This window comes from Sceloporus occidentalis, unplaced genomic scaffold (assembly GCF_023333645.1).
Source record: "Sceloporus occidentalis isolate IW3139 unplaced genomic scaffold, rSceOcc1.0.p SCAF_6, whole genome shotgun sequence".
In the NCBI taxonomy this organism is placed as follows: domain Eukaryota; kingdom Metazoa; phylum Chordata; class Lepidosauria; order Squamata; family Phrynosomatidae; genus Sceloporus; species Sceloporus occidentalis.
Window position 1 is genome coordinate 139169096 of NW_028316986.1, and position 15003 is coordinate 139184098.

Here is a 15003-nt window from a genome sequence, read left to right on the forward strand (position 1 = left end):
CAGTTTTTTTAAATCTAATTTTTTCGTAACCCGGAAATTTCGTAACGCGGTCAATTCGTATCCCGGGGTACCACTGTATCTATGGTAAGTCAATTTCTACTCTTTGTGCACAGAGCATTCAATGACTCTAGGAAGAACTACATTTGGATTTATCTCAATACATGACAATATTTTTAAAACTTTGTTGCTTCCCATCCCCCAAAACTAGGAAACAACCAAAAGAAAACTCAAAACATATCCAGAAATACAGAAACTTTATAATAGATATTATGATGGAAAACGCTTCAGGAATTTTAACTGCAGACATTGCTACTCTTTAGATATAATTATTTTAAATGTACTGCTAGATGTGCACTTTTTGCTGGTTCAGCAGCTGAAAGTAACAGTAATAACAATAAATTATTATTCCTTGGAAGGAAATCAAGTTCTTTATGCAGCAGCAAGAACATTATCATCTAAGTTGCCACTTGACAAGAAGGGAAATGAAAAATATCCTCTGACCTAACCAATTCAACCCAAGTTAAAGAGTGTTCTTTTGAAAATTGAAACTTGCAGAACACATACAGAAAGGAACTCCTTCGCTGTCTAAAATAAGGAAATGGATAAATTAGGTTTTGGTAATTATTTATAGAGCAATTTGGGTGCTTAATTACAAGTTCATCCAAGTAGAATCAGTTTTACTGGTACTTCAGACATAATGAAAGGTTTTCTTTTGAGGGAGGATGCCTGGAAGATTTGTTAAAAAACAAAATAATGAACTAAGCATGTCTGATGCTAATTGATTCAGTGAGAGCTTCTTACTTTTCCTAGAGGAATTTTCTTGTCTTGTCTAACAATTTTGTGGGAGAGGAAAGGAATCACTGCATCTTTTAAGATTTGTATTGTGATTTTGCAAATAAGCGATATTACACAAACTCATTAAGTGGCTGTAGACACGCCACTTAGCCAAGTCACCTTCCTCCAGTATGGGGAGTATTAACAATGGTCTACCTTACACTGCTGATGCAAAGGTATCAAAAACCGAGGTGGGCTGTGCAAATGCAACACATTTTAAAAAAAGAAAATCTTATTTGCTTAAAAGAAAATGTGTATAATACATGAACAAATTATGGATACTAAGACTGCAGTCCTACAAGATTAAGCATAGCATAGTTCCACATGCAGAAGGACACTATGCTGAGCCATTTACCACTTCGAAAAATCCTGTAGAGCCACTGAAGTCTCTCAGCCATGGCTACTCTGTAGCTGGAGGAGAGTGGTGCAGAAGAATCACAGAAGCACCTGGCCAGATGTGCGGTGATGACATTATCTGCTGATGTCCACTGGACATAATTTCTTAGCCAGATGCTTCTGCAATCCCCCCTACTCTCCTCTAGGCATATCCTATGGCAGTTCTATAGGAGGTTGGGAAGGAAACTTTGGTCACTACATGAGGAGGGTCAGAATGCCAACCTTTGCAGCAATCAAACATAGACATACACAAGTGTTAACATACCTGCATATGCCACTAACAGGATGCTAAGCTATTACTGCCATATGAATGTGTACTTTAAAAACATCAAAAACTTATTTTTGCACATTTAATCACATGTTACACACATACACACATCCCTAGTGCATGTTCATATCCTACGTATTTCTCTTTTCTTTATCTCTTCTGCCTTTCCTTTCTTTTGTTCCCTCCCCACCTTCTTTCTTTGTATTTACATATTTTAAATCCTTAAAAAAATAACGTAGCACTTTGGATACCCAGCAAATTCAGACAGAGGCAGTTGTTTTCAATAGCATTTGCTTTCGGTATATCTGTATGTGTGTTTCTGGGAAACAGGTTTGGAGTTAGGATTTCCCCAACTTCCTTAATGCAGCTACAACTGTTTTAAAAACAGTTTCAGATTCTTACCTTGGCAGAGTGGAGTAGGGGAATCCCAGTGATACATGCCATTTGGGTGACGTCTACAGGTTGCATTGCTATGACCAATTATTCTATATCCAGGCTTACAATAGTAGTGGACAGAACTGCCAGCTGTGCCCCTGGTTTTATTTATAATTCCACCATTTTTCACAACATGATTTAAGCTGCAGTAAGGAGCTATGTGGGAGTAAAGTATAAACAGACAAAAGAAACAGAGTAAAATCATTCATTAAAATGTAATGTTTGCTTATGACTTGAAAGACCATGAACTCAAGCTTTTCTTTGCAATCTACATTAGCATGAAATCCTCTTAGAGAGCAACAGTCAACTCAGAACCTTGGTTTCTACAATTTGCAGGGTAAAAACCAGAGCATTTTCAAATATTTAATTCAATTTTTTTGAGCTTCTCTTGTGCCATTTATGTGACTCTTTGGATCCTCATTGTTGTGGAGTTGAAATAACAAGAGTCATTTTGATTCAAATATTGTTCTTGACCTATTTTAACATTTATATTTGCATTACAGAATTGCTTGGGCAAAGTTCTTTCAAAGACTCCTGTGTCTTATGCTTGAAAATGCTAACTTCCAAGGCCCTCTACCAGCGGCTGCCCATGAAGAGGACTCAGCTGGTACAAAATGCAGCAGCTAGACTACAAACAAGAACAACTTATATAGACCATTTAACACCTCTCCTATAAACGTTGATTGCCAGTCTTTTATTAAAACATTTCAGTCATAATTCATTTTATCCAAATCTACATATACATCATGATTTTAATTATTTAAAATGATTTTAATTACTTTTAAATTTAAATTTTGTTTAATAGTAAATTGTTTAATATGTGTTAAATCTATAAAATATTTCTACTGTTTTATATTGTTTAAATTACTTAGACTGATTTTGGTGTAGCCTACACCAAGATCACATGACGTAAGGTAAGATGTAACTATTTCATTAAAAAAAACAGCAGCCAAACATTTTTATGACTGCAAAGCTGAGACTTAGACCCAATCCAGATGGCCAAAAGTACCGTTGTGGGGCTGATTTTAGGGCTCCAGAGGGCTGGGCATCCCTTCCAGCGGAGTCAATACGCTATCTTGCTGACACCCCGCCCATACATGGTGCGCAACAATGATGCATGGGCATCTGCATGCCCAAACAGAAGCGTCATCGTCAATGTGTGTGAGCGCCATTATAAAAGAAGCCACTTTAGGCGACTTCTTTTTAGGGCGTGTGTTGATGCTGCGCTGTGGGGTTGGAGCGGTGCCAGCGAGGGGCAAAAACGTCTGTATCCCCCTTTAGTGTCTGCCATTAAACAGACCCATCTACTGTCCAGAGTTGTATGTAGTCCACTCAGATCAGTTCAGCTAACTATTTGTACTTACAAAGGAAGTAAGGGAAGTCCCCATCCTTGTTTTCCAACCGCTGTCCTCTGAACCATCCTACAATCCTCTGTTGACATCAAGCTTCATGAAAGGGAATTAATTAATGAAAAAATAAAAGTAAAGGTTTCCCCTTTTACATGACTGTCTAGTTGTGTCAGATTCTAGGGAGCAGACCTCATCTCCATTACTAAGCCGAGAGAGCCAACATTGTCAAAGACAACTCCATAGTCATGTGGCCTGGATGACTAAATGTTGAGGTTCACAGAACGCTGTTACCTTCCACCAAAATGGCACCTATTTATCTAGTTGCTCTTTTAGATACTTTCGAACTGCTAGCTTGGCAGAAACTGGGACCAATGACTGGAGCTCACTGTCATGTGGCACCTAGGTCTCAAATTACCGATCTGCCAACTTTGTGCTTGTCAAGCGCTAAGCCACCATGTCCCCTCATTAATGAAAGCTCCACCAAATTTCGTCTTATTTCCTCCTCACAGAGAAGGAAGCAAGAGAATCCCATTCTGCAAGCTTTCTTGTATAAACAGGACTCCTGGGGACAACCCACTGGCAATAGGGTTCCTAATAGTGCTAATATTATGCAAATCTATGCCTTCCAGTTTGGGACCACTTTAACTGCCCTGGCTCAATGCTAGGGAATTCTGAGAACTGTAGTTTTGTGAGACATTTAGCCTTCTCTGTCTGAATGTTCTGGTGCCACAACAAAATACAGTTCCCAGAATCTCCTAGCACTGAGCCAGGGCAGTTAATACGATCTCAAACTTAATTATTTCTGCAGTGTTTTTTTGCCCTAAATTACAGTGACTGCTATCCTGCATTAAGTTATGCATTTCAAATCTACAGTTACATATCTGTTACTGCTCCATTTTAAGTTATACTACACATTCACAATAATGGCACTATTGCTATGATCACACATCCCCCCTGAATGCCACCTTAAATTCCAGGGAGCTGGTCTGAGCAATAGATATCTGTTTTTCCGATAATCAGGGCAATCTTCACTGCAACGAGGGTGTGTGACAAGGTACTACTGACTGTCACAGCCATGCTTACTGGTGGGAGGTGAGATGAAAATGTCATACTGCTGTGCCCCAATTTCCAGGAGAACAGACTTCCATTGCTCAGAGTGGTTGCTTGCTGTTAAAATAGGTGTTGGGAAGCACAGAACTGGAATGGGCCAATTACAACCCCCTGCTTCATTCAGGTCTCCAACTAAAGCATCCCAAGCAGGCAGATGTCCAGCTTCTTTTTGAAGACATCCAAAGAAGACCACAACTCCTCCCTAGCACTTTCAGGCACTCCATTTGAGACTTCCTTCCAATTTGAAGTGTAGCCATTGATAATGATTCTTTGAGCATGGTTTTCTAACCAATTATCAATCCACCTGACAGTGTTTCCATCTAAATTACACATTTGTAACTAAGGCCCTAATTTGTGCTGGCCTGGGCCTGAAAGTAGGGCTAGAGAGGGCTGAATGGTTACATGCACCCAGCCCTACTTTTGCCATCTGCATGCCATGTTGGCGTGTGCCAGTCCATATGGGGCATGCCATGATGACGCATGGGCATCAGAGTGCCCAAATAGCGCTGGTTGGAAGGGGCATCATCATAGTGCATGAGCACACCTCTGGCACCCATTTAAGGAAGCTGCCTAGAGAGGCTTCTTTTTAGGGAGCAGGTTGGTGCTGCAGCCTGTCTGTATTGCCCCTATGTTGGCAATATATGAATCTTGGCCAATACCATTTAAATTTATCACAAAACAAAACAAAAAATATATAAAAACATATTTTAAATAATATATATATATATATATATATATATATATATATATATGAACAGTACAATTTACATTCATCACAAAACATAAGAAGCTGTAAAAAAGAGTCTCTTTAAGTAACTTCTTAAAATATTCTTCAGTCTAGCAGAGCCCAATAATCAAAACATGAACTAGCAGTGTCAACATCAGAGCATCACATGTTGGATGCCAATCTTATTGTTCAGGAGGAGATAGTGACATTATAATGTTACTAGAAATAGCATGCTCAGTTAATAACTAGGTAAGACAAACTTTTCATTTCCCCTCCAAAAATGTAGTAAAATGTATACAAGTACAATATAGTTTTCCAAAATGAAACAGATTTAAATGGATCCATGCAATAACTTGAGTAATGTCATTTAGGCCCACAGTTTAATTCTGAGTTTAGAAATCTGCAGTGGAACCTCTCTGAAGCAAGCAGTGTCACAGGTATGCGGATGGCAAAAGTAGGGCTGGGCGCATGTAACCGCTCAGTCCTATCTAGAGTTTTTCTAAACTTGGTGCCATTCTCAATGGCCAGTTAAAAGATACAAGGCGTTGTTTCTGCTGAGCCTTCAGGAGTACTGGTTCCAAGAAACCACAATTGTTTAACTTACTAATATTGGACCCCATCAAGCTTCATGAATTTAGCTGTAATTCTTCCATGGTTAAAAGAGAGATAGAGCAAAAGAAAAATGTGTGATTTCTCGGATTAAGATTTCATTGGTTAAATTCATGCCTTCTTATTAATTGTTGCATCGATAGGCCTTTGTCAAAATTACACATGCTGTTTTATAAAAAGAAGCAATTGTATTTACTCAATATTTAGAAAAGGGGGCTTCTTCCCATGACATTTTTTTACTTCTTATTTTTATTTTATGTACAGTGCAGCCATGCACTGATCTACTCAGAGCAGACGTACATCCTATCAGGTTTCAGCATTTTCTGAGCAGGAATTAATATTTATGTGTTGAAATATTATTTTCTATCCAGAAAAATGCTGAGTTTTGCACAAAACAACCAAATGCAAATTTCATGCCAAATAAGTCCTTGAACTATGAAAATTCTTGTCAGCCCAAGATTCATTTACTCAGGATTTCTCAACACTCAAAAAAACACATATTTCTTGTAGTATCTCTTTGAAACACAAAATAATTACTGTTTAACATAAACCACACTGAGGGAGATCAGAATTAAAAAGTTAATAAAGTGGGTCTTAGTTTATCCAGACTTTTTGTGTGTCTGTCTTTTTATTCCAACCAGGTAGGCAAGTGATGGAAATGTGACACTATACAGTACACATATAAATAATAAAGATAAGACACAGAACACCGCATGAATCCAATGGGAAGATTCATAGTTCTATAATAGAGCACCTAGATTGGATTCATGAACCCAAATGCCATCCCCAGCATATTCAAGGTAGGTTTTGGACAAGACCAACTTTGAAACCTTAGAAAGCCTTCACCAGTCACTGCAAAGAACACTGGCCTCAGCAGGCAATGATATGACGTGATGTAAGTCAGTTTTATTAACTAGAATCTAGGCATTCTTGTTTTCTTCTGAAATGTTGCAAACCTACCAGTATGCTTGTATCTATTATAGTATTTTGTGACAGCAGATATGAAATAGATTATTTTTCCACAATACTTTCCATTTTAGAAACCACTGCAGAAGAAAACTTTAGGGAACTTTACAAAACGTTCTGGACATCTGCTATTTGCCAAACCTTGTGCAAAGTCATGGCTGGAGGAACAGGGAGGGAAGCAGGGAGGCAGTAAATCATTACAATAGGCTGATAGTTGTGTGGCAGCCTGCTGGCTCAGTCACAGCTGCCATAGCATCAATAGCCTTTTTGAGCCCCTGGTTTCTTTCCCATTTTTCATGCTGCTGCTTTCCCTCATTAAGATTCAGGCCCAATTGCTTACTCTGCCACTTGCTGTTATTCCTTTCTCATGCTGGCTGTCTCTCCTGCATCAGATGTAAAACTTACAGACATAGAGAGAACTATGCAGCCTTTCAGAATGTTCTGTCAGTGAAACCGGAGAAAGTTTACTGTGAACTGTTCTTGAAAGATGTTTTCCTTTCATGCGGGGCTAATACATCTGTATGCTATGAACTCATTTTAGCTTATAGTCTCAAGAAAGATAAGTTCTGGGAAATACATCTCTTGTTTAGATTCTCAACATTCACAACAATATGTTCCTTATCTTTCTAAGCAGAAAACAAATCTTTATTTAGTAATTTATAAATACAATTATTATTAGTGTGTGTGTATCTCAAACTGAACTAGCAAAGAAATTTTAGGGCCAAAACAGATGGCCGTAAAGGAGTGGCTTCACGCTGCCTCTTGGAGCGCCGGATCAGGGCCGTGGCAACTGCACACCTGATCCGGCGTTTTTCCGGCCAGTGGCGGCTTTTTGGAATTTTTGTGGTGTGCCACATATAATTGCTGTGCTGCAGGAATGCCAAGTCTTTGTGGTCAGCGGGCCAGCATGATGGCAGCTTGGAGTGGTGCTGAGGCATGTGCCATGTGTATGTCAGCCGCCCCCACCACCACCACCCTGAACATGGCATTTTTTGCTGGTCTGTTTTGGCTCTAACTCTCATTCATTAAGTTCCCTGGCTGACTTTGGGCTGCTTGCTACTGTATCGTCAAATGAGTGAAGATAACTCATTGGTGATAACTATGTATGATCACTCAAGATCCTCAGAAGAGGAGCTAAAAAAAAATATACTGTTACCAGGGAGGAATTTTACATATGTGAACACACATGGAGACGCAGCATTCAGGGGCAGGATTGTGGATGCAATTTTGTGGCAAAAATCAAATGTTCAAATATGCAAGTAGATGAGCCCTCCCTCTTTGCCATCTGACCTGGCTTCAGAGGGAGAGAAAGGCCGACCGGCTCCATCAGACCTGGCCTAAAGTAAGAAAATCTGCCATGGTCCAGGCCTCGGAGGGAGAGAAGAACTGCTGGACTTAGTCCCCTTCCCACTGCCAGTTCCTTCTCCTTTTGTGTCATGTCTTTTTTATATCGTAAGCCTGAGGGTATGGAAATGTCTAATTAACTATTTGTAAGCCACTCTGAGAGCCTTTGTGGCTGAAGAGCGGAATATAGATACAGTAAATAAATAAATAAATAAATATTGTCCTCAGACAATTGATTAATTAGGGCCAATGTTATGTAGTGGTTTGAATGTTGGACTATGACTCTGCAAACCTGGCTTTGAACCCCCACTCAGCCATCAAAACCTACTGGGTGAACTTGCACAAGTCACACTCGCTCAGCCCCAGATAGAGGCAAAAGCAAAGCATAAAAACACAACTAAAAAAAACTTTGTTAAAAAAGAAATTACTAGACAATCTAAGCATTAACACTGAGGATCTCCAGGTGTTCAGTAGACATCCTTCATAGCTAGAGATGCCAGGAACCTTTGGAAAGGAAAATTTGTGCTTTATGGCTATCAATCTGCCCAGAAAATTATTACACTTCTTTTAATGTTGGATACTAACCTGAATAATGTATCTTGAAACCTTTCTTACTAGTTGCATGGTCAGTTGACCAACGAAGATACAACTGATTCGATTTGCTAGTGTAGTTTAGTGGTCCAGTGTGATTTCCACTCAAAGCAACCAAAAGAGGACTTTGTCCAGAAGAACCTTCAGTAAACACACATAATGATAAAAATCTTTAATCTTTGTATGAAGTATTGAAAATTTCCCCCAATTATTACAAATTAATCAAGTTACTTTTGTGAGTTTTTAATGTTAACAGAAATATATTGAATTACATTGAAAGAATCTCTTACCACCTCAGTGATGGTGAGACAGTACTAGGAATTCATGAGGGACTGGGTAAATTTGAATTCCAAAGTGGACTAACTGATCCACACCTCTCAGAAAAACATGTCAGTCTGGATTGGTCCACACTTTCTTACACTCTGGCAAGTCTTTATTTTCTTCATTTAATAAATACTAGGTGTTGGAATCAACTAGAAAGCATGCCTCTTGAAATTTACAATTCATGTTGCAATACCCACAGAGAACAAACAACCATAAAATAGTATAGAGGAACCACCATTATGAAAGATCAAAGAACAGGTAAATTATTCATACATATTTTAAATTTCAATTTAAACTTTAATTCCTTTTTAAAGAGTTACTCAATTTGTGCAATTACAGGGAGAAAAGAAAATGGAAAACACCTGCATGTAAAAGGTACAAATAAGACTTAGGGATTGAAAAATGGAAAAGAGGCATTCAAAACATAAAATGTGCATCTACACTATAGAAATAATGTAATTGCTTTAATTGCTGTAACTCCATCACTGGAATCCTGCTGGTGTCTCACAAAACTACAAATCGCAGAATTCTGTAGGATGGTGCAATGGCAATTAAAGTGGTGTCAAGCTGCATTATTTCTATAGTATAGATGCAACCTCAGCTTGTTACATTCATCCCTATACTCTTCCCTCTCTTCATCTCAGTGCTTCAGTATTTCCGTTAAATCATTTGTTTGGTCTTTATTACAAATTGAATAAGGGCATAGATTTAACTGAGCTGTTAACTTTGATCCTATAGCACTCCAGTCCAAGCATGGAAGCCATTAGAACTGTATATTCCCCAATGAAAACAAATGAGAAAAATCTGCAAATAGAAGACTAGCAAATAGAAGATTAAGTTTAGACCATGGCCTCTGAGGGAGAGAGTAGGCTGGCCCAGTACCATCAGGGGCTAGCCTGAAGAAGAAGAGCCCTCCCTCCGGTCCATCTGCCTTGGTCCAGGCCTCAGAGGGAGAGAAGAATGCTGGACCTGATTCCCTCCCCCCTCACCATTCCCTTCTCCTTTTGTGTCGTGTCTTTTAGATTGTAAGCCTGTGGGCAGGGAACTGTCTGTTATCCCCTCTATTGTAAACCGCTCGGATTCCCAGTGATTGGGCGGTATATAAATAAAACCTATTATTATTATTATTATTATTATTATTATTATTATTATTTCCACATTAGTAGATGAACACACACACACACACACACAATTCTTACCATCAAATATTTCCAGCTCATCAAACTGTTTTTCACTTTGGAATGTTTCTACGAAAACAGAGATGTTGTAATTTGGTTCAACTTTAAGAGTCCAGGAACAAGTTTGTGAATTGGGATAGTTTCCTGGATAACCTGGACTGAGAATTACTCCAGATGAATCTGTACGGACTTCATTTGCAGGGCATTGTGCTATATAAATATATAAAGAAAGAAAGTGGGGAGAAATGAAAAAGTTACTTATTTTCATGTATTTTCTTTTTTCTTTTTACAGATATGAATACTTTCAATCCAGTTTTGGAATTTATACTTGTTGAGTTGCAATCAATCAGTGTGCAGGTTCTATGTACAAAATGGGTCTATAAATCAGTGGATAGGTTTATAAACCAGATATTATAATCATATCAAGCATGCATTTGAAGCAAATCCTCAGTGTAGAGAAATCTTTACAATTATGTGATTATCCATTTCTGCTTAAGGTGAATATCCTCCTTACGTTCATTTGCTTGGAATATTTTTGAGTGAAGTAATGGTGAATAAATTAACTTAAAAAAATAACAACCAAGAATGTAATTGGTTGGTGCCATCAAGGAACACTGATTAGTAGATGAAAAGTGGAAAATCTAGGTCTTCACTCATCACTGCACATTTTTTTTCTAAAAACCAATCCAGATACTAAGAAGATTTTGTTCTGACAAAACTTTTTGTGTAAGTCACAGAACAATTTGCACATACAATTTGTTATTAAGCTATAAAGGCATTTAAATGAATCATTGGGATTTTCTTACTTTTTGACTTACCGTACAGTGATGGGCATGCACTGACTAGTCCATATTGTTTGAAAAATTTACACATTTTTTATATTTGTTTAGCAAGAATAAACTATGCCATGACTGAAGAAGGAATGCACACATTGAAGAAGGCATGTACACCTATAGGACAATACACTCATTTTGAATTCCACATAACTTTATTTTCAAATAGTTTTTATTTTAAAATATGAAAAAGAGAGTTGGAACAGTGGTTCAAGGTGTGTTGGTGGCCCCATGTTGCACCAGGATCTCAAATGTCAGGCCTAGGGAACTTGTTTCTTCTGAAAACTTCAAAAGAAGATAGAAAAGTTATCCTAGTCTATTATTCTCTGCAGCATCACCTCTGCAGATGTCTAGAGGGTATGTTGTAGATTTCAAACCCAATAACATTATGGAGAGGACCTACAAAGCCCTACTTGACCTTGTCCAAGAGCCATTTCTAAGAATGGAACCTTGACAAAGAGAAACCTTTCCCCTTTCTTGAGACTCACTGTTAGAAGAAGCATGCCACAGCTCAAGTATTCACACAATTTGAGAGGCTTACATGGCATTTCAGTAAAGTATGCAGAAAATGGCATAAGCATTGTAAAATAAAAATAGCTAAAAGGTTCAGAACAGAACAACACATTCACAAACACAATTCAGTCAATGAGGGAACTTGTATAAAATAGGAAAATAAAATGTACATTAAACTATTTTGCTCATAGTTGGCATCAACAGGGGCTGTGCAGGGTCTGCTCCAGGGCCTGGATATTACAATGGCCTGGATGAGGGCTAATAAACTGAAGCTGAACCCTAATAAAATCAAGACTCTGTCATTGTTGATTCTCAAGTATGCCACCCAGGCTGACCAGATATCATAACCACAAAGGAACACAAGGCACCACAAAAGGTAGGAACATTCAAGAAAAATGTAGGACGTTACAAAATAAAAGCTGAAAACAATAATTTAAATATGAATTCATGATTCTTAGTCATGTCCAAAATAGAGTATATTTTGAAATTCCTCCTGGACAGAAGATTGAAATGTAGGACATGCCTTGAAGTTGAAATGTAGGACATGTCTTGGAAAAGGAGGACATCTGCACACCCTGATGTCACCTAAGCTGAGAGTGCACTTTTCCCAAGAAGAGGAGGGGCATAGCTTGTGCGTACTCCTGGATTCACCTTTGTCACTGAAGGCCCAGTGGATTCTGTGGTTCACGTGGTTTGTAACCAAGTCTACTAGCTTTCCTAGACAGGAATAACTTCCACAGTAGTCCTGTCAAATTTGGTAACTTTCTAATGAGATTACCACCCTTGAATACAATTAGGAAGCAGTAGCTAATGCAATCTGCAGCAAGTGGATAACTGAATGAACCATCATATTGGTCTACAACATACTGGTCTACAACAAGACCCTACAACATTGATATTAAAAGAGTTGCAATGGCTGCCAGTATGCTTCCAATCAAAATTCAAGGTGATGCAATTACAATCAAAGCCTTAAAAGACTTGAGACCTTGAAGCATGGAGAATCCTTTGCTCTTATATAAACTTGACAGCCTAAGCATCCGAAAGGCGCCAGATCCTGTAAGCTCTTGAAAGCTAAGCAGGGTATGTCCTAATTAATACTTGGGAAACCAGCAAGGATTACCAGGTGCTGTAGGCTGTATTTCAGAGAAAGTAATTGGAAAAATCACCATTGAGTATTCCTTGCCGAAGAAAACCCTATGAAATTCATTGGGTCACCATAAGTTAACAGGCAACTTGAAAGCACATACAAACATTAGCCCAAGGACTAAGACCTGCAGGATGTTCCTTCCTCTGTGTCCCAATAATGGGGGGTAAATTTACTATTGGCATCCTATCTGTGGAGTACTTCCCTTTAGAGATCAAACTGGCTTCACTCTGGTTTCAAGTACAAACATTCTTCATTATTAAAACATTGAGGCCTAATTTATTTCATTCAAATCTGCACATTAGGGATGAGAATATTTCTCTCTATTGTATCATGTGTGCCTTCTGTACTCCCCTTTAATCCCTTTGAATTCTGATGAACTAAGAAAATTTTCAAAACCAATTCTAGACGCACAGTTTGCTAGATTTCAGGATTTTTGTTAATTTGTATCTCCTTCTGTAATGAAATTGATTCATATATATGAAATGATAATACTGCATTCCCCATATTACACACAAACATACACAGATTGTTGTGTCAGGTGATACCTTTGTATGCTTTCCCCAGTTCTGTATAATATGTTATAGCATGCTGCTAATTTACCTATGCCACAGCATTATGGTGCACACAATAGTGTAAAGCTGGGGTAGAAAATATGTGGTGCTCCAAATTGAGTTGGATTGCATTTCTCGCAATTGTCCATTCTGGCTAAGGCTAATGAGAAATTTGGTCCGACAAGACCCAGAGGACAAGATGGCCTCACTATCTGGTGTTAAGGCAAGGGAACAACACTTTTCTGAACTAAAGGAACTTGCCACAAATTGCACACACACACACATGTGGTTTCTGTACAAAATTGAAAAGAAAAATAATAGGGATAGTTCCACTCTTGGAATGAGTTACAGTAATTCAGACAACAACAACAGGAGCAGCATCAACAATAGTAAAAACAAGGGAAAGCCAGAAGATAAGAAACTCAGAATCATGCCCAGCTCCCAGATAGCCTCCCAGCCATCAGTTCTGAGAGTACTATATCTGTATCTGAATGTACTATTGCTGAAACGAAAGAAAACAACATCATGAATGAAATTTTAAAGAATGGAAAACCACATAAGTAACAAACTAGGTTAAATAAAACGACTCTTTGAAAAATGCACAGTGTGGTGTAGTTAAGAACAGATGACTACAAGAAGCAAAGAGGGGAGGTTGAAAAAACACTGAAAAAAGATACTTCAGAGATAAAAATGAAAAACAGTGGTTTACAAAAGTGCAGCTGTTTTCTGCGTGAAACAAGCAATAATTTCTTGAGAACAAAAAGCCAGCACTGATAGTGCATTAAAAGTGACCATATTAATTTGCAATTTCTCCCCCATGTTTATTGCAGGTGGATGTAGTTATACTAATCATTTGTACATCAAGATAAAACTTAAATTACTTATCTGACATTTAGAGATTTGGATTCAAATGTGCACCATGAGAGATTATTGAGATGTGCACAATTGTGCCTGTATTTCCTTCAAGGAATAATGCGGAACTCACATGTATGTAGCAATCTCATGCAAATCTGCACTTAGGGATGAGAATATTTGGACCAGTTGTGTTCATGGACCAGTTGTGTTCATGTGAACTATTACACTTGAAAACAGTGGCTCACTTATCACAGCATCTACTTTTATTTATTTATTTATTTATTTATTTATTTATTTATTTTACATTCAGACTCATCCGACCTTCCATAGTCTGACTGGGCAAGCTTTGTGTGCCCAGGAAGCTGCTCTTTAAACTTTCAGAAGACTTGAGCCTGCCATACCCCATAGTCTCATCACAAAATTTTCCTACATCTTTATCAAATATTTCAGAAACAGTTCAGAAGAACATTGCATAGCTCTGATGTACACATGATGGCTTACTTACACTATCTTCCAAATTAGAAAAAGGAAATGAGTAGCTGGTTTGTACTGTACAGAGAATTTACAGGAGCACTGGGGCCTTGACCCAAAAACCAAAGCCATTAGAACTTGGTGTTTGACTCCACTTTTTAATATTTGTTCTGAAATCCAAACTTGTTTTGCCCTTCACTTAAATCAGTAATGTGTTCTGCTGAACTGCTGCTCTCTGATATTTTATAAATACTTCATACGAAGAATGCAAGCACTACGAAACAAATAAACCTTCTATCACTAAAACAGTGTGAATTATTTCATATTACCTATTTACTTTCCAAGTAAATTTGGTTTAACATTTGTACAATGTAATATGATATCAATGTTTTGTTCTCTTGGTGTTTATTCTGAAATTATAATAGTTCTGTCCTTTCAGCGTTAACCTTCATGCCCCACATGGGATATTTTAGTCCCCAGATGTATAATTGTCTTGCAGAAT

The 15003-nt window shown here is 38.1% G+C and overlaps 1 protein-coding gene across 3 annotated transcripts in view; it reads right to left on the bottom strand.

Moving 5' to 3' along the window:
- Nucleotides 1-15003, bottom strand: part of CSMD1 (CUB and Sushi multiple domains 1) — a 1238710-nt gene that overhangs the window by 95403 nt on the left and 1128304 nt on the right. For all 3 annotated transcript variants that reach the window (XM_089531085.1, XM_089531084.1, XM_089531086.1), the window contains exons 47-49: nucleotides 10153-10341; nucleotides 8624-8770; nucleotides 1901-2089 (exon numbers count right to left, since the gene is read on the bottom strand). In XM_089531085.1, coding sequence (XP_089387211.1) covers nucleotides 1901-2089; nucleotides 8624-8770; nucleotides 10153-10341 — 525 coding nt within the window. The remainder of the gene's footprint in view (nucleotides 1-1900; nucleotides 2090-8623; nucleotides 8771-10152; nucleotides 10342-15003) is intronic.